The sequence below is a fragment of the Diplotaxodon limnothrissa genome, linkage group LG8, assembly GCF_057381915.1.
Source record: "Diplotaxodon limnothrissa isolate DT_005_m linkage group LG8, D_limnothrissa_male_GT1.1, whole genome shotgun sequence".
Lineage (NCBI taxonomy): Eukaryota > Metazoa > Chordata > Actinopteri > Cichliformes > Cichlidae > Diplotaxodon > Diplotaxodon limnothrissa.
In genome coordinates this window covers 4,121,732-4,144,246 of record NC_140603.1, presented here as the reverse complement: position 1 = coordinate 4,144,246, position 22,515 = coordinate 4,121,732, and the positions used below count along the sequence as shown (strand labels likewise).

The following is a 22,515-nucleotide window of genomic DNA, read 5'->3' as shown; positions in this document are numbered from 1 at the left end:
TAAAATTTGCCAGAAAGTTTTTCAAAAGTGTTTCTCTTTATTGTCCGGGAACACTGTATTCAGTGCTTACAATACAAATCAGGACACACCTACTCATTTAGTCATCAAAACTGGATAAAACCCTTTGATGGATACCAGCACAACCCTGGCAAAATCAAGTGGCCAGCATTGAACTTGGAAACGAAAACAGTGCAGTTCCTCTACTGTCTACTTGAGGCTCTAAATATGTGTCATTGCCCCCGGACTATATTACTTCTGTGTCTGTAATTTGCCACGATAAAGTTATGAATATAACTTGCTAGCCTCAATTGCTAACGTAGCACCCCACCTTCTGTCTTGACCATTTTAAGTGATGACTGCATGATATTTCTTGAGATATTTGCAATAGTTCAAATCACTGAAAAATGTAAAATATAAAACTTTTTTTTTACCCAATTATGTGTTATCAGATGGCTGTTCTAAAAAATAATAATAAATAAATTAAGTATCATCAAGTATCACACCTCTGTAAAGGAAAAACAACTTTTTATTTGTATTTTTATATTTTGAATTTAACCAAACAAAAATATGTTAATTAGTCAGATTTTTAAAGAAAGCAGAAACACACACAAGATGGAGCTCTTTGAGGCAACAACAGGTGATTAAAGGTAGTCTTTTATAAACAGTCCACTCTTAAACTGATTATTGTGACTGTGTAACTCACAGTGAGGGCTGGTCCTGCAGGCCCAGAGCCAGATGCTGCAGGGCTGACAGCATTGCTATCTGCTGGATTGTTGATGACCCTCCTGTGACAGGAGGAAGCATCAGTTGTCCGCTCAGATAGTCTGCAAGAAGCTACACACAAACACACACAAGCAGTAATGGTTAGATTAGAATAAGATTATTCAAGCTACATTCAAGTCATTATGTTACCTGTTGGTAGTGGAAATCCACATAAAGGTCATTGATAAAAGAAAGAGGCATTCTCCACATCACTCTTCTCAGCAACAAGGAGCTTGAGTTGTCCTCCACCAGAAAGTCAAACAGGTACTCCTCAAAATGAAGGGGACGCACCATCCCATCTAAGAAGTGGGGAGCAGAGGAGTAAGGAAGGGGGCAAAAATCTGTTCATCTTTTTCTTAAGTATCCACAAACATCTACACTGAAGGGACAACATAAAAGAAAAACTTGAATGCTTGAACCCTGTAGTGAGGAATCCCGTGCTTGTGCTGTTTTGTTGGGAAATGGTTGGGTTCAGTTGTTCTGCACTGTATTGGTTTTTTTTTTTATATACCTTGGTGTTAAGACAATGCCTTTTTTAGGAAAAATATTTCTCATTTCAGGCAACCATGACTTTACAGTAAAAGCACCATGTGGGTACTAATATAGTGAAAACAAACAAGCATTATGAAACATTATTTTAATAATGAAAAAAAGTAAGCAACAGTAGTAAATGTGAGCCTGTTCTACCCTTCTTTTAATTTTAATAAAATTCTTCAAATTTTAATATTATTAATATTATACATACATGCACAAATATTTATACATGAAGGTGATATGCTATGTATAGTTTTTCAAAGATTTACAAATTACCTTTTAGAAATAGGATTGCAGATGTTTTGATATATTTGCACATAATAGCTTTAAAGACACAGTACTTTAATTTGAGTTGAACTTTTTTTTCTGTGTCAGACAGAGATGTCATTATTCTGGTTTACCTTGTTGTCTAATGACAAGGATGGAGAACTCTTTGATTTCTTTGAGTTGGGTGATGCCCATTTCTTTACACAACTCCATTACCACATCTTCAGTGACCTATGTGAAGCAATAAAAATTACAGCATAGAATATTAATAATTAATAATATAAAGATGGTTTTACTGATGGATAAATAAATATGTATAAATAAATCTTACACTGAAGTTTTTTATTTGTATGGGAAATTCCACTCCTCCTGGCAGGTGGATAGGAATATAGATAGAAGTTTTGCCAGCCTGAAGAAAATGAAAACAAACTCAAAATGAGAATTAATTACATTCAGTTCATTTAAGGCTTTTCTTTTTTAGCTGGGTCAGGACCCTACAACCAAGAACAGGGAGAGACCTCTGGCAGAGCCAGTATCAAGGAGGCACAGTCATCTACTGTGGCTGGATTGGGTGTCAACGGAAAGAGAAGAAAAACAAAAACAAAAAAAGAACATAGAGAGAACAAGAACGACAAATGGAACAAAACATATAAACACATAGAGAGACTAAGCAAAAGTTAATGACATGCAATATTGGAGCATAAACACATGGGGAGTGAAAAAAGGGAGTGTCCAAAAAAAGCACTCCCCCAGCACTCTAAATGAATAGTAGCCTAAATAATGGATGATTCACCTAATCAAAGTCTAAATAACAGTTTTCATATAATGAAAGCTTAATCTTAAAAGAAAAGAAAAGAAGGCATCTGTCTCCCAAAAGCCCGAGCTGGCCCTGATAGCTGAAAGCTCTGCATCTTATTCTACTTTTACAAAGTGTCAGAATCACAAATAAGTCTATAGTCTGAGAGCAAAGTCTGAAATATTCATTATTATATGATGAGGCCAGATCAATCAGAACTTTGTATTGTTTGAGTGAGTAAGTCAACTTGCCAGTATTGCTTCTATCTCGGGATATGAGGGGATATTGCGGCGACCACCAAAGCGAAGAGAGCGCTGGAGGTTATCATGACTCAAAGATGCCAGTTCTGAGGAGGACATCATATTAGTGAAGAAGCTATTGAAACATTAAATTGACATATAAGTTTTTTCCTCATCAAAACAACTTCCTCTACCATGGTATGGGTGCACATAATCCTGAGAGATGTCATCGAGGTAGCGTGTGATATAAGGCTGCAGTGTAGCAGAGCAAGGGAAAAAGCCAGCCACCACACTGAGTAGTTGCCAACCTAAGGAACAGCTGGATCTGCAGATTCAAGATCAGAGAATAATTGCAAAGAATACATCAAAGAAAGAAAAATCAACGTTGAATTTTTTTGTAAATAGTGCACTGTAATTATTGCAGATATGTAGCGGTTAGTGGAAGTGAGAAGCATGAATGATCCTGAATCTGTAAGGGATTTTTAAACACTAAAGATGATGCTAAAGAGCCAATTAAAAGAAATAATAAATAAATAAAAAATAATAAAAAGGCACTATTCTCTTTTTAGCTCTTATATATTACAATCTTGCAAAACATGTAAAAGTAGAAGATGTAAAAGATGGAGGCATGTGCACTTATTATTTCCCTCGGCTTACTGTATCTATAAGGTGAACTGCCATGGCATTCACCTTTGTGAGGTCAGTGCTGTGTTGGGATGAGCCTGAGACACTGCACTTTTTTCCCACTTTAGATTGAGGTGTAATGTAACTGTAGTGTGAAACTGTACATGCCCCAAGTACAAGTACAAGAGACTGCCTAAAGCCTTTACCTTTCTTTATTTTCATCTAAAAGATAAAGACAAAACCTCCTTTATCTCTCTATGAATGTGGATTGCAAGTTATTTTTCCTTTTATGCCTGCAGAAATCATTAATTAATAAGGAATTTTATCATAATATAATCCTCAAAACAGCAATATTACCGAAGTCTCTTACTTTGTTTGTATTCCTGCTTTACCATTTGAATTACTTTTATTATTTATATTACTTATGAAAGAAAAATGACAAATTGTCCCACAAAGCATAAAAATACATCTAAGCATGACATTAATGTAAGAAAATACAAAGCTGTCATCAAATTAATAAGTTGAGAATGAAAAGCAAATAAACAATAAACACCACCTCTCGACTGAAACAATATTCTTTTTAAATATTCAATTGCAGATAAACAGAACTTACATTTATATAAAAAAATTAAACACTGCATGGTTTTCAACAATTATAGTGTTTAAGCTTTTCTCAGATCCAACATTTCACAAAGAATCTCTTATCTTACTAATACTTTTTTTGCCTTTCCATATTTGTTATTTGTTCCAGGAAAAGAAACAGCAGGTGCATTTTGATCTTTATTTAATGGGGATAGTTTTCTGTGATATTGCTTAACAGCAAGACAGCTTGTTTAAGATGTGTCGTTGTTTTGTATTTTTCCGTATGTTTTTGTCTAAACCTTTTTGATGAACTTGGTGTTTCGGTGGTATTTATCAGAGCCGTCTTTCTAGTCGGCTCCAATAACAAGTCCCAAAGTGCTATCTTGTTGCTGTCTTGGAGGAAGACTAATAAGAGACTAATAAGACTAATAATTCATATTTTGGATTTCTAACTGACTCATAATGAAAGCATCCAGTTGTTCTTCAAGTTGACTTTTATTTTGCTAATAATGTGCTAATGTTGAAGTTGAAGCTTTGGATAACTTGTTAAAGTTCTACACTTCTGGTTAATCTTTGTCAAAATCTGATTCCATTCTACAGTTAGCACTGCAATCCTATAATTCACAATCAATAGTTTAAAAATATATTATTTACCATCTTAAAACACGGTTTTAGGAAATAGTAGAAGATGCAATATAATGTAAGCTCAGTGTCATGGTCCCTGTGCCTCCCCGGCCAGCCCAGTGTGGCCACAAGTGTTTGTTGTTTCACTCTCTCTCTGCTCTCCTCGCCTTGTGCTCTCTCTCTCTCTATCTCTCTCTCCTACCTGTCTGCCTGGGCGGAGCTCAGATTGGGCTCCCGCCCTTGGCCCACGCACCTGCAGCTGATCACGGGTGATTTGCAGTTGATCTCTGGCTCTTCTTAAGGCAGGGGCTCTGAGCTACTCGTCACTGGAATATTGAGTAACTCTTGTTAGTATCGCCTGGCTTCTTTGCGATTCTGCTGTTCCCGTGCTTGCCTTCGACTTACCCTCGTCTGTGTAAATACGTTTACCTGGATCAGCCCTTTTGTGACCCCTGGACCCCGTGAGTGAGAGTGAGCTGCTTGTGTGGAGACTGTTTGGACGAGGAGCAGAGCGAGTGCGAAGAAGTGTGTCTCCCCAGCCTGTTGATCCCCGGGACCCTGGTGTTTCCCCCCACCCCCCCTTCATGTGTATATAGCGCACCAGTGTGATTAATAAAGAGTTGTTGAACCGTGCTTTCTCAGTCTGCACCTGAGTCCGTTCCACCGCCGTGACACTCAGTATGTATAATATTATTTATACCTGAGAATAATACCTTAAAAAGATGATTTCTGGGTTATACAGCACATGATAACTGGCTAGTGTTATGGTAGTTGAAAAGAAACATTAGAAGTTAAAGTAACTTCAAGTAACATCAGTAAATTGCATGCATTGAATAAACTTATTAATAAATGTATCATAATGTAACACAGTTATTTAAGCTATTATCAAAGCTCATCAGTTATAAGTGTAGGTAAAGCATAAGACGTGATTACTGAAAATCATGGTAAGTCTTTAATCACCTACCATTCAATGTTACTTAAGTAAAACAGAAAGTGGCAGAAAGGGCAGTGCTGGACAATCTGCCTGAACAGGTATGAATGAGCACAGTACAGTACAGCACATAACTTCATGCAAGCTCAGTCAATGTGCAATTTGTAAACAAAAGTTAAATTTGAAAAATTAAAAATCTCTTTAAGAACCCAAATCTGTTCAATCGCAGTTTACGGCTTTTAAATAGACTCTTTACTTTTGATAGGCTTACTTTTTTGGGTTGTTGGTAGTTTGCTTGATAACCTGGCAGAATATTTCATCCCTCAGCAGTTCCTTTTCCTTCCCTAGCTGAACAGAAGTGAGAGAGTCATTACTATTAAAACAAAAGTCCACCCAACTTACAGAAACTGTTTGAATATGCACTCACCAGAAGAATCTGCCTCAGACACTCTGGCTGGCTGCTGTTCTTCCTCATTGGCATGTCTCCCATGTACTCCATCATGTCTGAAAGGACAGACAAATGCGTGGATGAAGAAAGAACAGAAAAAAAGTTTCAATGTATAATACCATGTGTTATTGTGGGTACACTCACTTGTGAAACACTGAATAGATAACTCCTTGATTTCAGGGTCATTATAGAGAATGAGAGATTCCTGGATGGGAGTCTGTGTGAAAAAGACACACATCACAGTTAGCTTTTAGTTTTATTATTTCACAAAGCTTCATTAACACTGACTAGATTCAAATATGTATAATAAACATCTTGGAAATGCCATACAGTCTGAATTCATCATGTTCAACAGTTATTTTTGCCAAAGCATGGGAGTTACTCATTTGATCCACACAAAGTCTCTATAATATCCCTCAGTGTTAGAGCCATCGATGGCTTTGGAGTGGACAACGCCAAAGAATTTGTTGATTCTGGATAGAACTAGGTGTGATGATTCTAGATCATATCTATTTTATTTGTTAAAATTATGTGTCAATTACTTCTCCTCCCTTCAGAAGATTAAGACACTGTTTTGAAGTAACAAACTTCTTTGACACAATTAACGATCCACATGAATTAACTGATGCATTACATCATATATACAATTTCATGAGAAATCTGTGATTCAAACTAGAAAATTTACTATGTTCACAAATAATAAGCTGTGGCTGACAAAAGAGCTCAAGGTTTGTCTCAGTAAGAGAAAGATTGCATTTCTAAATGAAAGAAAATCATTAATAGCTTTAAATATTTGAGAACATACATCATTTAGTTTCATGGTTAATATTGACTCTATTTGCGAGAAAGTTAATCAGAGATTGTTATTAGGATGTTAAGAGGCTTTGGAGATAAAGTCTTTCCAAAACGTTGTGGCTATGTAACCTTGACTGATAAACTTGATCCTTATGTTCAGTTTCAGTCTGGTATAGCAACCTGACTGTGGCCATCAAAAACAAAGCGATTATCAGAACTGTTGTATAGCTTTATCATTGGGCCGTTTTGAGGAAAGTCTGATCTATCATTGCTGACTGTGAACACTAGAGCAGGGCGATATGACCAAAAATATTTATCACGATATACATCTGAAAATTTGCGATAACGATATAACTGACGATATAATTGACACTAGACAAACACTTTACAACTCCACAACTTTATTTGTGCAAAAAAACAAAACAAAAAACCATAAATGTATTTTCACTTCAACAAGCAGCTGTTTTTTATGTGCATTAAAGTTATATAAAACTTTAACAGTGCAAATGCAAATTCCTTGCTGACAGTTTAACCAAAAGGCATTTCCAGTGGAAACTGGCCGACATATCCTCAGCATAACCATGTAGAATATCCACAAAACTTAAAAACAGTTATACACACACAGAGCAGAGTACGTATCACTCCGCGGATTGTCGAAGCCCTAATGCTTCGACAATCCATCAAGCGGTGCGGGTTCGTAGCTTAGCAAAGTCGTACTAAAACATTTGACAGATTTTCGAGCGCCGTGTACATAAAATCGTTTCGAGGTCAGTAAACACAACCAGAGTTCATACATAAGGCACACGGGATTATAAGGGGCGCTGTCGACTTTCAGGAAAATCAAAGGATTGATTTTAAGTGTGCCGTATTTTCCAAAAAACACGGTAATAACGACGGCCCGCTAGCATGCTCTACCAAAAAAAGTGCTTTGTTGTGTATCTGACGGACGAAAGCTAAACCAGTTCCACATCAGTGAAGCTGCAGCATTTTTACAAACCAGTTCTGGTTCATCTGTTTCACTCAACGCTCCGCTTTCACCCTTCTCATTCTCCGTTGCCACCATGCTTTTTCCGCCATGTGCGTATGAAAACAAAGGCACTGTGCATGCACGTTTTACCCATATTCTATCGCCATATTTCATTTTCTTATCGTTACCCAACATTATACCGGTATTACCGTGAACGGTATGATATGGCCCAGCCCTAGTGAACACCCTCTTTATCTGGACATTGTAGGACACCTTTAGCTAGCAAAAAGATGTAGCCTATAAGGAATCATTTGTCCCAAGCATAGCTGGACTGGCCATCGGGCCCGATGGTGATTTTCCGTTTTTATGGGCTGATGGGTTTTTTTCCCATTTTTTCCCGTAACGGTATAAACACTGAAAGGTGGTGGATTGGCCAGATGAAGGGAGATGTGAAAAAATAACTCAGTTGTTTGGTGGTGGCTATTGCGGAGCTTCTACAGATTCAGTAACATTAGCAAGTGGTGGAGGCCAGCAGGCGCAACACACTGGCAGGTGGATGACGGAAAGGCAGAAGGAGCAGAGACCGGAGGCGGTGAACTGAACTTCAGGTAAGAAGTTATGACCTGCAGTCTATCTGGGTCAGATATGAACCAAGTTTATTTTATTTTCGTTGTGCTGACTTTTTACAGTCAGTTACAATAACTCGTGCTGCGTACTAGCTAGCATGACGGATTTTATATACTGCTGGGCGGGTGCTATGATATTATTGATGTTGAACTTGTTTTATCTTATTTTATTTATAAGGTTAGTTATTAGAGTTTCCAACCGTCCTGTAAAAACGGAATCGTCTGGTATTCAGAGAAAATATTGCGCGTTTGGTATTGAGCTGAAAAGGAGCACAGTTTGTCCCGGACTTCAGCTACAATGAAAAAGACACAAAGCTGGAGTTATTCTGTGTCTTTGCTGCACAGCTGCCTCTTCTCCTCTCTCTCTCCTGTTTCTACTTCAATCATGAAACTAAATCAGTGATCAGCTGATTGGCTTTTCTCTCGTGTTTGTTTATCGTCCACCAGAAAGAGGAAACCAGTGGATGTCGCGCTAAACAACAGCAGCACGTTTAAGCTTGATCAGCTAGAATTTATTTAATATTACTTTCTAGTATCAGCTGATGTTTGCTGGAGCCACAGCTGTAAAGCTGCTGGTCATGATGTCGGTTTGGATATGTGGTGAGAGGGAAACATGAAGATGAAACCAGGAGATGTCCTTACTGAATCATCAGAGCTGAACAGGTGATGGAGAAACAGGTTTACCTTTTAGGTGACATGAATCAGTTGAAGGAAAGTTATGAACTGTTTCTGAGAGACAAATAACACCAGGATCCTTTTTTTAAGTAGCTACCAGCTGGTAACTGTGCAGGGGCGGGTCTAGCAAAGTGTTGCCAGGGGGCCAAGTAGGGCATTAACAGGGAAAGGGGGGCACAAGGAAATACTTTTCTTCCTTATTCTCATTTAAAATGTCTCACTTTTAACAAATAATTATCTGAATCTTACTACAAACGTTTTCATCTGATGTAAAATGTATAGAAATCCATTATTGTACATAGTAATTTTTTTTAGGGTCCCATCATAATTTCTTCAGAAGTAGCTAAGTACTGTATATGATTCCAGTATTTTCCCACATTTTCTAGATACTGTACCAGTACTGTGTGTAAAATGCCATCAAAAAGTCAATTAAGTTTTATTCTTTCTCACCTGTCTTTCTGTCTCCTTTCACTTTTTAAAGGTTGCCATGTTAGAAAAAATATTTTGCCCTGCCATGCTGTTTATTGATGTGGAAAATGAATGGTTTATGAAAATATATCTAAATCTGTCATCAGTAATGATCATGTCTCACCTCTAGTCTTCTCTGTCTTAATTTCAGGTTTTCACCATGTGTTCTAGATGGTTTAGGAGGTTAACTCGACCAAGCAGTCTACTTTCGGGTACTGTTTTGAATACCAGAATAGGGAGGATGGTGTAGGTTTAGGTTTATTAGACTGATACATATATACCAACAAGACAGTGTACATCACTGTGACAACAGCGTTTGTTTTCATTCAAAGGCTTCATGGTTTTTCCTATAATACCTGGTGGGCCCGTCTCTAGTCAAAATGCCCGGGCCGATTTTTTGTCCCAGTACAGCCCTTGTCCCAAGACCAATCAGGCATGCTGTGATGTGTTTGTTCTGTTGTATTTGTATGTGTATGTATGAATGTGCGATGATATAAAGTGATTTGACTAATTTGTTCATGGCTTGGTGAATGAAAGACAATTTTCCATTGATGTGGATAATAAAGTTATTCTATTCTATTTTCAGAGGCATATTTTACTGCAGGAAGGCATCTATTATAGGTGTGCATTAACTATTGGTTATAGCATTAGATCTAACTAATTTTGCACTAAAACATGTGGTCATATGACATCAGAGGGACTGCAACACTTACCTCTGTGTATTCAATCACTTGTGAAAAATTCCTTCCGTTGGCTGGCAGACCTGTTGTCCCCAGTCTTCGATAAACAAAGAAGGGTGGAACAAAGTTATACTTTCCATGTTATATGACCCCAAACCACTTCAGCATAGTTCACAATAATACTTAGCATACTTTTATCCTACCTGAAGTACTTCATGGCAAAGTCAGCCATCGGTGAGTTCACCTCTAAGTTGAGGACTGAGCCCTGCATTGAGCTCTGTTGTGATCTCTGGAGAGATCCATGCACCAAACCGTGGGGTGAAGCCTCTCTTCCAGGCTGCTTTGAATTACTGCTGCCCATGTGTTTGTTGATGAGAGTCTTCCTCATGCTTTTCCTCTTCTCATCTCTGTGGTTTAGATTGAGACAGTGGTAGTCTGGGGCTGCAGATGGCTTGGTGAGGTCTTCTGGAAAAAGACCAGAACGTCCTCCCTTGTTGCCAAAACGCCAGCCTGGTGAAACAGACAAATCTAATTAGACTGGAAACAATGAAAATAATATTTGTCTTAGTAACTAACATAAACATATGACTACAATTCAAGTCATGACTTTACCTGGCTCTAGCCCTTCCATTGGCAGCAGTTTGATTATATCACCCTTATTGAAGCTGAGTAGACTCTTGTCATCTGTTACAAAACTCTTCAGGGCAACTACATGGTTTGAGTCCTAAAGGGAGGAGTGAGAGATGAACTAAAATTAAAGAGGCTCTAAAGACAAGGAGACTGTGAATATAAGCTGAAAACCTTTAAAATTATAGACCATGGAATGAACTATGATTATAAAAAGAGTACCTTGATGAGTTCCTGGATGAATGACTGAATCATAGCAATGATCTGAGGAGCCCTGCGTGACTGCAACACCAGTTTTTCACTCTTCAGCTTCAGTGCCACTGTGTCTTCACCCTGAAGTTCAGCTGACAGCACCTCTGCAAAACTTTATTCATGAAGACCCACGTTAACATTTAATGCAATAACCAACAGCAACAATGAATTAAAATATCAAAGATGTAGCAAAAACGTCCATAAGGAATAGCACACGAGACCTGTGATAGTTATTACCATAGCAACTTAATCTAGCTGATGAAAACAGTGGAACAATATAGCTGCTGATATCTTGGGAGCGTGAACTTTGGACTGTACTTGAAAGCCACATTATGAAAACGACTGACAGGCAAAGTTAACAATGTTTGTTTTCGTGGCCATGAGGTGTGTTTTTCGCTGAGCTGCAGGGGGAGAGGTGGTGTTGGCCAATTTAGGGGGCAGTTCCAGGTCAGGCTGGCATATTTTGCTAATGAGGATGATAAATAAATAAATAATATTTTAGGACAGTGATTCTCAAACTTTTCACAACAAGTACCACCTCATAAAATATATCGCTTTTAAAGTTATGGAACTTATGATCGACATAAAAGTACAGTAGTATAGGCCTATTTAAACCCATATCCAGTTTACATGAGACAATTTTATTTCTTATATGAATGTTATTCATTTTAATTGTCATAAACAGGATGTGACAAATGATAATAATAACAACTGTAGGTGGGATGTCTGGTCTTTAAGTGATGACGTATAACCCTGCTTCCGGGTCCAAACTACTGTGTTTATTAAGGCTGTTGTGTTTTTAACATGTTTTAATGCTTTGTATCTTGTTCTATTTAATCTGAACAAGCCCCTAAAAAAAGGCAGTGATCACTGTCGGCCTCTCTCAGATTTTATTACCACTATTCATTTTAAAGCCCAGTTTTTAAACCCTTACGATCTAACTACAGCCCAGCCCATGCAGCAGTATATTAATGACTAACCTCATATTGTGGATGGATTATCTCAGTTGTTCTCCTGACTGAAGTTTGGTCTGTTTACAGCACCCTGCCATGTGATTGCATTTGTCCCTAACCATCGGGAATCCTTACGTTAACTTTTATCGAGTGGAAAAAAAAGCGTATGTGGCCGAGCTGTGCATTTTAATTTTTCCGAAATCCCTCAGTCAGAACATGGTATAATTATTTAATCTTAAATATTTTTCAGAGACTTCCTGTGTACCACTAGAGGGAGCCTGCAGTTTGAGAATGACTGTTTTAGGATAATAAATAATGAACTTTACGTAGAGATAATTACGTTTTATATCATTTATTTAGCATGTATATTATGGATCCAGATGAGATTTTTTATTTTAATATTAAAAATGGATAGTATGTAGAATGTACATACACAGTGAGAAAGTATTTCAAATAAATACCCTTACTCTGTGAATTTGTGCATGCAAATGCTTACCTGTAACCTCTGAGTAGCCGGAGATGTTTGGGGTTTATCCCCAATGCCCTCACCATCTTAAGGAGACGAATCCCGCGATGAGAGACACCCAACACCTGGGCATCCCCACTGTCTGGCTGCGTACAAACAGGAGATGCTTGCAAATAAATATCTGTAAGAAGTGTAAAGTGCAATAGATTCTACTGTATTGCACTTTAAACTACACAGCTCATGACTTTAGTGTCTCAATCAAGACCCAATATCTCAATCATATACCCCTGAACATACTGTATATGTTATTATAATAAAAACATCAAAATGGGCAGAAACAATCCAGAGTAATGTTGAATCTGAATTTATCAATTGACAATCTTATTTTTCATATGGTGCAATCTTCCAGCTGATACCATGGAGATACTCAACCAATCAGAGTAATATAACCTCATGGTGAACCCTGCATACTCTACACACATTTTTCCCCATCCAATCTGTTAGGTTGAAATTGTTAAATGTTGTAATTGTGTTACTTAAATTTGTAAATCTTAGTTCAATTACTATGGGTGTTTGTGTAAACTGTGTCACAGAATAAAAGGCTGCAGGGGAAGCTCTTTCACCAAACGGACAACTTTTCTGTGCAGTTTGATACATAATCTGTCTGTGCTGCATCCGTTTGAATCATATCTATCAAACAAACTCCAATTTGTTCATGTAACAGGGAAGTCCTCTTCACACATAATGTTAATGTTAAATGTTAATTATGGAAATCCAAGGGTTTAGTGCTAGGACTAATTACGTTTTTAATGTAGCTAATTACATGGAGTATAATTGGAAGGCACAGCATAAGTTTTCATTGCTTTGCAGACGATACCCAGCTTTATCTATCCAGAATGCAGGAATTTCTTGAACACATGACGACCTGGATGACCTTAAATTTCTGGCTAGTTAGATGCCCTATTCATATGATCAATGAGGCTGACTGCTAGAATAAGATCTTATCTTAATCACATACAAAACTGTGTGTGATTGACAAAGGCTGTGTGGGAAAATCCTGGTAGATTTGCAGCTACTGAAATATTAAAACATATATAAATATATGTTGAAATATCTGCAGGACCTCTTGGTCCTCTTGGACCTCTACATGCCTGAATGCATTGAGTTGCTGCTATTTGATTGGTTGCTTAGATAGAATAACCTGAATCTGTACCTGTTTTTGAATAGTTATACTAAATAAAGGTGTGGAAGAGTGTATATTGTAGAATACAGCTGGCTAAACACACAAAGAGCAGTGAAGCTCAGAGAAGCAGCAACCGAACTCGACTGATCACAGAACGGACAGTACAGTTTGGATGTTTTTTACTTTGATTTTTTGGTCTGCTCACCTTCACAGGGAACAGACGAGTAAAGTAGTTTTCCCAGTTGTCTCGAGCTGCAATGACAATCCTCTTCTTCATGTTGTTGTCCTGGATGGTGTTTATAGTTGTTCCTATGTTGAAATTTGCTATTGTGGGTGGCAAAAATGGTGTAACTGAGTCATATTCTTTCAAGCCACTGGCGGATAATGATTGGAAAAGCAGCATTGTCGCATTAAGGTTTATGATAAACTGTCAAAATCTTACCCAGCAGATCTTTCATCTTCCTTCTCTCCTCTTTGCTGATCTTCTCGCAGCTGTCAGAGTAAGTGTCCTTGATTATCTAAAAAAAAAAAAAAAAAGTAAAAATAGAGTATTACAGAATTCCAAACTCTGTGTGTCTACCATGTCTATCAGATATATAGATGAACAAAAGAAATATACAGACCTGTTCACACAACAGATTAAGAATATAGGGCTGGTTAAACATCTCTCTGGGGTAAAAAACCTGCACATAAAACTTGCAGTTACTAACATGGACTTACAACAACATCCATCCATCCATCCATTCGCTTCCGCTTATCTTTTTCAGGGTCGCGGGGGTGCTGGATCCTATCCCAGCTGTCATAGGGCAAGAGGCGGGGTACACCCTGGACAGGTCACCAGTCTGTCGCAGGGCTAACACACTTATAACAGCAGTACTTCAAATTCCAAGTGTAGTGAAATGCCGTTTTTAATTGCATTGTGTCATGGTTCGGGTGAGTACGGGGTTTTTCCACTCCGCTGGGCTCCACCAGCTTCCACACCTGGTTCCAATCAAGTCACCAGCATATAAGACCAGCATTCACAACTAGAGATAACACGATACCACTTTTTTATGTCCGATACCGATACCGATATCATAAATTTGGATATCTGCCGATACCGATATGAATCCGATATAGTGTTTTTTAATCAACAAAACTGTTTTTTAAAATATCTTGCTGCATTTTGCAAGTCTGCAAGTTCATACTCAAGTTTAAAACAACAACTACACTAAAGCTATTCTGTTATACCTGTATACAAAAAAAATATCTCATAGTTCAGCAATACTGATCAATCTAATAAACTTAGACCTACACCATCCTCCCTATTCTGGTATTTTAAAGAGTACTTAGCGTAAATATTAAGCAACCTAACTAATAGGGTTCCAACTCCCAGCAACAACAAAAATAAATAAATAAAAAATAGGGAACCACCCCTCACGCGCCACCTCATGATGCTTAATCGACGTAATCAACCTTAATTTGATGCAGTGTGGAAAAAAAATGCACAGAAATCAATTATTTTTCAAGAAATATTAAATAGATTCAACATCTTTCTTCAACAAAATTGCAGACTGCACAGATGGTACCTTCCCAAAGGAAAAAGTACTATAGCTTACTAGGGTATATATATTAGACTTAATAGTCACTATATACAGTAATTGACTTCTATTCATTTTACATCAAATTAAAACTTTGTGTGTCAGATAATTATTTATTAAAAGCTAGACATTTTAAATGAGAATAAGAAAGAAAAGTATGTCTTTGTGCCCCCTTTTCCCAGTTAATGCCCTATCGGCCCCCCTGGCTAAACTTTGCTAGATCCGCCCCTGCACAGTTACCAGCGTCAGCTACGTAGAAAAAGATCCTCGAGTAGAAAGTAATATTAAATAAATTCTAACAACAGCTTATCAAGCTTAAACGTGCTGCTGTTGTTCAGCCGCTGGTTTCCTCTTTCTGGTGCAAAGTGGGCCAAAAACAAAGACGGACTCGCGACAGAAAAGCCGATCAGCTGATCATTTAAGCAGTTTCACGATTGAAGTAGCAGCCGGAGAGCGAGAGGCAGTCGCTCGTTAAGCTTAACGCAGGAATGCTTTACAAACATTCAGAGATGGACTTACACACTTGCTTTACTTCTCTCGGGGATAACTTTGTCGGAGATGAAATGCCAGGTTGCTAGCGAAGCTCCAAATGCTATCCAGACCACAGGTCCCGCATGCCACAGCCGCTCTATCACGTGATGCATACTGCTCCGACATGCTAACGTTCTGAGGTGAGTTATGGCGTGTTGCAAGTTTTGTGAGGTGCTTTCGTGATATTTAATGGATCGGATTACATTTTTTATTTTTCTCCGATATCCGATCCAGTCATTTAGGTCAGTATCGGACCGATACCGATACGTAATATCGGATCGGTCCATCTCTATTCACAACAGACCAGATCTTCTGCTAACTCACGACCCACCTGGCAGTCACACTTCCCAAACTAAACTACTCACATCTCCGCCTGGATGCTGGTTCTGTCATCTGGTTGCTTCCTTTCCATCATTGGACTACACCTGCCTGCCTCCCTGCCAAGTCCCTCACTCCAAGTATATTCTGGACACTCCTCACCCAGAACCCCTTGGACACCCCCTCCTCGCATGACACTTGAACCTGCAACGCGTAAGCCCTAACCACCATAGTCTAATCCTTCAGCTGTGATTCACTAGACTGCCACTGACTACTTGTCTCCTCTCATTATAGTGACTGCGTACCTCCATCCAAGCCGCTGCCCCTTTTTCCATTCCCAGGATCCATCCATGAAATCTAGCACCTAGTCATAGCACTCAGTTTCATGTTCATAGTTTGACCTCATGGTTCTCAGTTCATAGCATTCATAGTTTCCTGCTTTGTAAGTTAACTAGGCACTGTAAATAAAGCCCGTTTTGCCTCCCTCTGTGTCTGCATTTGAGTCCACACCCACAGCCTGGCCCTCTCGGCCGTAACACATTGTCCGCTTAAATATTAACACATTTTTTACTTTTAGGCTGGACTGCTATAACAATTATTTTCTGGCTTTCTTAAAAAACGCAAATGCGTTCAATTGCTCCAGAATTGTGCAGTGAGCGTAATGACAGCAGTTGTCAGACTGCTGGCTTACTTGTGGTTCCTGAGAACAACAAGAATGGTAAGTAGAATGGGAGGCCGAGCCTTCAGCTTTTAGGCCCATCTTCTGTGGAACCAGCTACTATTCAGGAGCCAGACAGACTCTTCTGCTTTCAACATTAGGCTTAAAACTTTCCTTTTTGATAAAGCAGGTCTGGATCAGGGGACCCTAAATCCTCCCATAGTTACACTGCAATAGGCCTAGTCTGCTGGCGGCTACCCTACTGCACTGAGTGTTTTTTGTGCTTACACACCACTCTATATTTTCAGTAGTTATTATAAATGTCTGACTCTCTTGCACATTGATTATTTTGTCCTGTCTTCCGTCCATCACCCCCACCTTAATTTCGGTTCTGCTGAAGATTTCTTCCTGTTTAAAGGAAGCTTTTCCCTTCCACTGTCGTGAAGTGTTTGGTTAAAGGGGGCATATTATTGTATTACTGCGTTTTACCTTAAACACCTTGAGGCAACTGCCTGAAGGCGCTTGGGATTTGGCAGAAACAAAATTGAATTTTATGAAAGACCTTGGTCTTTCAAGAAAGGAGTTTCTCCTCTTATAACAATCTTGTTTCCACAAAACCCACTGCATCCCTATTTGATGGGTCCTTCACGATGGTAAGAAGGACCCAAAACAGTATCCATATAAGTGAACCTCCTAATTGTTTTTGTGTGCATGCAAATCTTACTTCTTTTCGCAGGAACAGTTTTCCTGGCATGTTGTAGTATGAGAAGTAAACCCCAGCAGAGAAGCGGTGGAGTTTGGACTGAATGCCTTCGTCCTCTGGCATATCATCATCTATAGTTAATACACAGTAAACTAAAGTTACTGACAAAGATACATACCCTCAGCTATATGAGGGCATATAGAGCTGTTGTCGGCCGATGCTATTTATCAGCCAAATATGTCACAGAATAATGCTGATGTATGGGGAAACATGAAGTCAGGGGACACCCACTTATTGATGGAGCAGCCATTGATGGTGGCTCAGGGATGTCCTGAAAGCCTGGGGAAGGTGGTGGGGAGTCAGGGGGAGAAGGAGGAGGGTGCTGGGGCTGCTGGGAGCTGAACAGGTCCTCCAGGGAGCGCTGTTTCTGTCTCATGCTGTTGGAGATGACTCTGCGACCCCTTGTTGATGGTGGAGATTTCTGTGGTGAACGGGTCTTTGGAGAAGGGGGTGGAGGAGGCAGCCACTGTTTCTACATACAGGAAGGATGTCAAACTGTTAAAGAATTACCTAATTAAGAGTGTAATTGCATAAACAAACAAAAAAGATTTCTAGTTATTTGTTTGTATTCTGACCTTCTGTTGTGCCACTGGTGCTTTGTTTTTAAGCTTAGCCAGAGCTTCCTCTTTGGGGTTACTCTTCTTTACAAATGATTTTGCAGGGTGTCTGCAAAGAGGAGAAAAAAGATATGTAGAAAACAAGACAATTCTATTAAGGTTTCATTTACATGCACGCTCTCAACAAGTTTTATTATGAACTGATAGAATATGAGTAAAACGAGCTAGCTTAAGATGTAAAATCTGATAAAAGGAAACAAAAAAAACATTTAAACATTTAAACATTAGTTTTACATTTTTTTTTTAAATTCCAGGGAAAAGATACCTAAATCTCTGACTCATAATTAATACTGGCGTACAAACAAAGAGAGCAGGAGGCCTAACATCACCACCAATGCTATAGAGTGGGAAGAAGAAAACCACTGTGTGTAAGGTGGGAGACGGACAACCAGTGGGCAATCTGCAGAGAACAAAAGAGCTAAATAATATCTTTAACAGGGTTAGGTTAGTTTATACCATTGTGGTGCTTCCTCCATCACACATCCTGGATTCCATAAACTTCGACTACTTTCAGCGCTTTTCCCTTTTCCTCAACTTCCCCATAAAATGAACCCCTTCCCTATTGTAATTTTTGGCTAGGTTAAGTGACAGCAGGAGAAACTACACGAGAGCAAGGCTGCAGTCCCCGATGACATCATCCCCAAAGTTCTAAGGACCTGGGATGGTGACCCTTTTACAACCTGAGTCTGTACACAAAAAGGGAATAAACTGGCTCTATGTCCTTAGGACGCAGAGATGCAAGTGAACAGCAAAATGTCAGGGATTTTCTCTCAGTCTGTTTTAGAGAGTGCAATGTACCTCCTATGGTCTGTTAGAGGAGTAACATCAGAGCTGGCGACATCAACAGACTGAATTGGTCAGGATAGCCATGTGACTGGCTGCAAACTGGACACATTCACCAAAATTTGGTTAAAGCTCCAATTATGTTTAAAGTGATACTCAAACCTCTGACGATCTAAAATGCCTTTCCATTTTCCCCCCAACATTTATGCTGACTCATCTTTGGTAGTTTTTCATCACATGTAAGATATAAAGAATGCTCAAGCAGTATCCAGATGATTAAAGGAAACTTCAATTTCAGGCTTTAATGGAAATGTGTACACAGAGGATGAAGTGCTCAGACCTGACGGGCTGAAAGGGTTCGGGTTCTGGTTGTGGTCGGCTGTTGAACTGTTTGATGATTTCCCGAATGTTGGAAGTGGGTTCAGGTTGAGGCTTAGTGAGGGGAGTTGGGGTTGGTTTTTCTTTTGGGGGGTCAACTTCCCTTGCAGGTGGGCTTTGTGGATGTTTCACTATGGGAGACAAAACGCAGGAAATGTAAGATATAAACACTAGCAAGCCTTCCTAATATGCTGCTGATCCATAGTGGCACCAAAACAGCCTGCTGAGGTTAGAATTCTGCAGTAAAGATGCCCTGTGCCATCAGTTACCAAGTCATTAGCAGCAGATTGTATTACGGATCTTTTCACATGTAAGTTTTTGGCTCGGACTATTATCTGAACCGAACCCACTTTCTTTGATGGTTCAGTATTTTGGCCAATTTTCATTAAGTATGAAAGGTCATCACTGAAGCTATTGACAGGAACAATGAATTACAGTAACACATCAGTGAAGGAGGAGTTAGAGTTTGTAATTAAAATATGCTGCAACAATACTGTAAAAAGTTCAAATGCAAGTGTACAGGAGAGCAAAGAATCCTGATTAAAAAAGAAACAGCAGTATTGTAACACTGTTGCATATAAGGAGAGGTAGCCCAAATAGTAAATAATGTAAGAATAATGGTATGTTATGTCAAGTTCTTAGCTGCATGATAAAAATGCTTAAGCAAAATTAAAAACAAACAATGTAACATGCAAACAACATAAGTCTTCACTAAAATCTTCAACCTTTCCTTGTCATCAAACACCGTCCCGCCCTGCCTCAAAATCTCCACCATCATCCCCATCGCCAAGAAGACAGCTGTGGCCAGCCCAAATGACTACAGGCCTGTTGCACTTACGCCTGTAGTGATGAAGTGCTTTGAGAGACTGGTCTGTCAGCACATCACATCACACCAATTTGCCTACAGGACAAATCGATCCACCGAGGACGCCATCACCATAGCGCTCCACACTGCGCTGAGTCACCTGGAGCACCGAGGAAGCTATGTGAGAATGCTCTTTCTGGACTTCAGCTCAGCATTCAATCATATCATCCCGGAGATCCTGGTCCAGAAACTGTCTCACCTGGGACTCTCCACCCCCATCTGCCTCTGGATCAAGGACTTCCTGACAAATAGACCACAGTCTGTCAGACTCGGCCCCCACCGGTCCAGCACCATCACACTCAGCACCGGGTCTCCACAAGGATGTGTTTTGAGTCCCCTCCTGTTTACGCTCTCCGACTGCTCCCCTACCCATCTCTCAAACACCATCATAAAGTTCGCGGATGACACCACAGTGGTTGGACTCATCGCAAGGGGGGATGAGTCGGACTACAGAGATGAGGTCAACAGACTGACTGAGTGGTGTTCAGTTAACAACCTCCAACTGAACACCACGAAAGCTAAAGAACTTATCTTGGACTTCAGGAAGGGCAGAGCAGACCCGGTCCCACTCTACATCCACGGGAGCTGTGTGGAGAGGGTACACTCCATGAGGTTTCTGGGCGTGCAGATATCTGATGACCTCTCCTGGACTGCAAATACTACAGCGGTGGTAAAAAAGGCCCAGCAGCATCTCCACTTTCTGAGAGTGCTCAGGAGGAACAACCTGGAGGAGAGGCTGCTGGTGACATTTTACAGAGCCACCATAGAGAGCATCCTAACGTACGGCATAACAACATGGTATGCAGGGTGCTCAGCTGCGGACAGGAAAGTACTGCAGAGGGTCATCAACACAGCCCAGAAGATCACTGGCTGCTCTCTGCCCAGCCTGGAGGTCACTGCAAACTCTCGGTACCTCAGCAGAGCTGGCAATATCATCAAGGACCACTCTCACCCCAGCAACCAACTGTTTGAACTATTACCGTCAGGCCGACGGTACAGGTCACATAAAACCAGGACAAACAGATTCAGGGATAGCTTCTTTCCCAGAGCTATCACCGTAGTAAATAAGCACAAAAACAATTGAACCTATTCCATACCGTCACTGTCATTATATTATGCTGCTATTCATACTGTCATTATATTAATGCTGCTATCCTGTATATATTGTACATACTATTGTTTGAGTACTTACGATTGTTTTTTTTTTGTACTTTTTATATTTTACATTTATATTTATTATTGAATCTTGCACCAAGGGAGTGGCACTCCAATTTCGTTGTACTCTGTACAATGACAATAAAGGCTATTCTATTCTATTCTATTCTATTCTATAAACCTTGGCTCAGACTTTCACGTGTAAAAAGACTTGAATCCATAATGTTTTTGGTACAAAATATTATTATTTGCTATCATTTTACCATTTATTTGGTAGTTAGTTTGGAGATTACCCTAAATGATCTGAATTAAAATGAGCTTTTTAGAGGAAGGATCAGTTCAGAGAACCCTTGAACTTGTAAAATCCTCTTACCTTCTGGCTTAGCTGCTACAGGTGGGGGCAAAGGAGAAGTTAATGGAGGTGAGTGCTGTTGCTGTCTGGTTGTGCTTGGGGCTTGACGTGTCTTTAGGGTTTTAGGGTCTTTAGGGTTGGGCTGAGTGGCTGTAGGACAGCACAAGAAAATGGGATTAAGAAAAACCATGACTTAAAAAAAACACTACAGGAGCAATCACTGAAAATGCAAATTGAATTCTATAAATAGAAAAACAATATTTAAACCTCCTGTAAAACATAAAAACATCACAACATGGACCGACTAGTCAAAATCAACTCCATAAAGATTGCAGCCTAAAATCATTTAATTTGTATATTTTGACTTGAGGACCTTCTTAACAAAAATAAACAATAGGCTAAACCCCTGGCTTTACAAAGTCATGAATCAAGCATTCAAGAAAATATGGAATCAAGAAAAATTCTTGGGCATGAATCTGACCAATACATTAGAGATAAAAGCGTGGTGAAAGGGAAAAGGTTATTGCAGAAATTTATAAATGTTATACATGACTTGAATAATCTGTCAAACATATATCTTGTGAATGATACATTTGAGCAAGAAAGAACATTTTGCTGTTGAACTCACCAATCTTCTGGAAGAAGTCCCTCTTATCTTTGACAGAGTATAGCTCATCTGCATCTAAGTTTACTTCTGTTTCTGGCTGTAAAAGTAACATTTAAACGATAAGGAGAAGGAAGTGCATAATGACATGACACTATTGTTTCACATTCACAGAGTTTGAGGTAAAAAATCCAAATTGAACGACTAAAGCAAACACTGTCTGTATCCTACGTTGTAAGTGTATTGACCAGCTGTTTTCAGAAACAAGTCAGTCATCATTTCAATTGAATAATATGTATGTATTTGCAAGTCATTTATAAAAGATTGTACACTAAAAATTTTGGGGGGATTTTTGATTAACAATCTGCGAGCTCCAGTTCAGTCACATCTATGTGTATGTTGTAGAGAATCC

The 22,515-nt window shown here is 39.2% G+C and overlaps 1 protein-coding gene across 1 annotated transcript in view; it reads right to left on the bottom strand.

Annotated features, from left to right (window-relative positions):
- Nucleotides 1-22,515, bottom strand: part of LOC146626140 (unconventional myosin-XVB-like) — a 107,019-nt gene that overhangs the window by 1,310 nt on the left and 83,194 nt on the right. The window contains exons 27-49 of the mRNA XM_085360336.1: nt 22,128-22,203; nt 21,521-21,649; nt 19,090-19,258; nt 17,925-18,015; nt 17,581-17,821; nt 17,311-17,420; nt 14,123-14,182; nt 13,942-14,017; nt 13,705-13,823; nt 12,347-12,462; nt 10,868-11,009; nt 10,631-10,742; nt 10,222-10,528; nt 10,052-10,115; nt 5,952-6,024; nt 5,787-5,863; nt 5,631-5,707; nt 2,793-2,923; nt 2,611-2,705; nt 1,895-1,972; nt 1,698-1,794; nt 913-1,061; nt 704-834 (exon numbers count right to left, since the gene is read on the bottom strand). Of these exons, the coding sequence (XP_085216462.1) occupies nt 704-834; nt 913-1,061; nt 1,698-1,794; nt 1,895-1,972; nt 2,611-2,705; nt 2,793-2,923; nt 5,631-5,707; nt 5,787-5,863; nt 5,952-6,024; nt 10,052-10,115; nt 10,222-10,528; nt 10,631-10,742; nt 10,868-11,009; nt 12,347-12,462; nt 13,705-13,823; nt 13,942-14,017; nt 14,123-14,182; nt 17,311-17,420; nt 17,581-17,821; nt 17,925-18,015; nt 19,090-19,258; nt 21,521-21,649; nt 22,128-22,203 (2,720 nt within the window). The remainder of the gene's footprint in view (nt 1-703; nt 835-912; nt 1,062-1,697; nt 1,795-1,894; nt 1,973-2,610; nt 2,706-2,792; nt 2,924-5,630; nt 5,708-5,786; nt 5,864-5,951; nt 6,025-10,051; nt 10,116-10,221; nt 10,529-10,630; nt 10,743-10,867; nt 11,010-12,346; nt 12,463-13,704; nt 13,824-13,941; nt 14,018-14,122; nt 14,183-17,310; nt 17,421-17,580; nt 17,822-17,924; nt 18,016-19,089; nt 19,259-21,520; nt 21,650-22,127; nt 22,204-22,515) is intronic.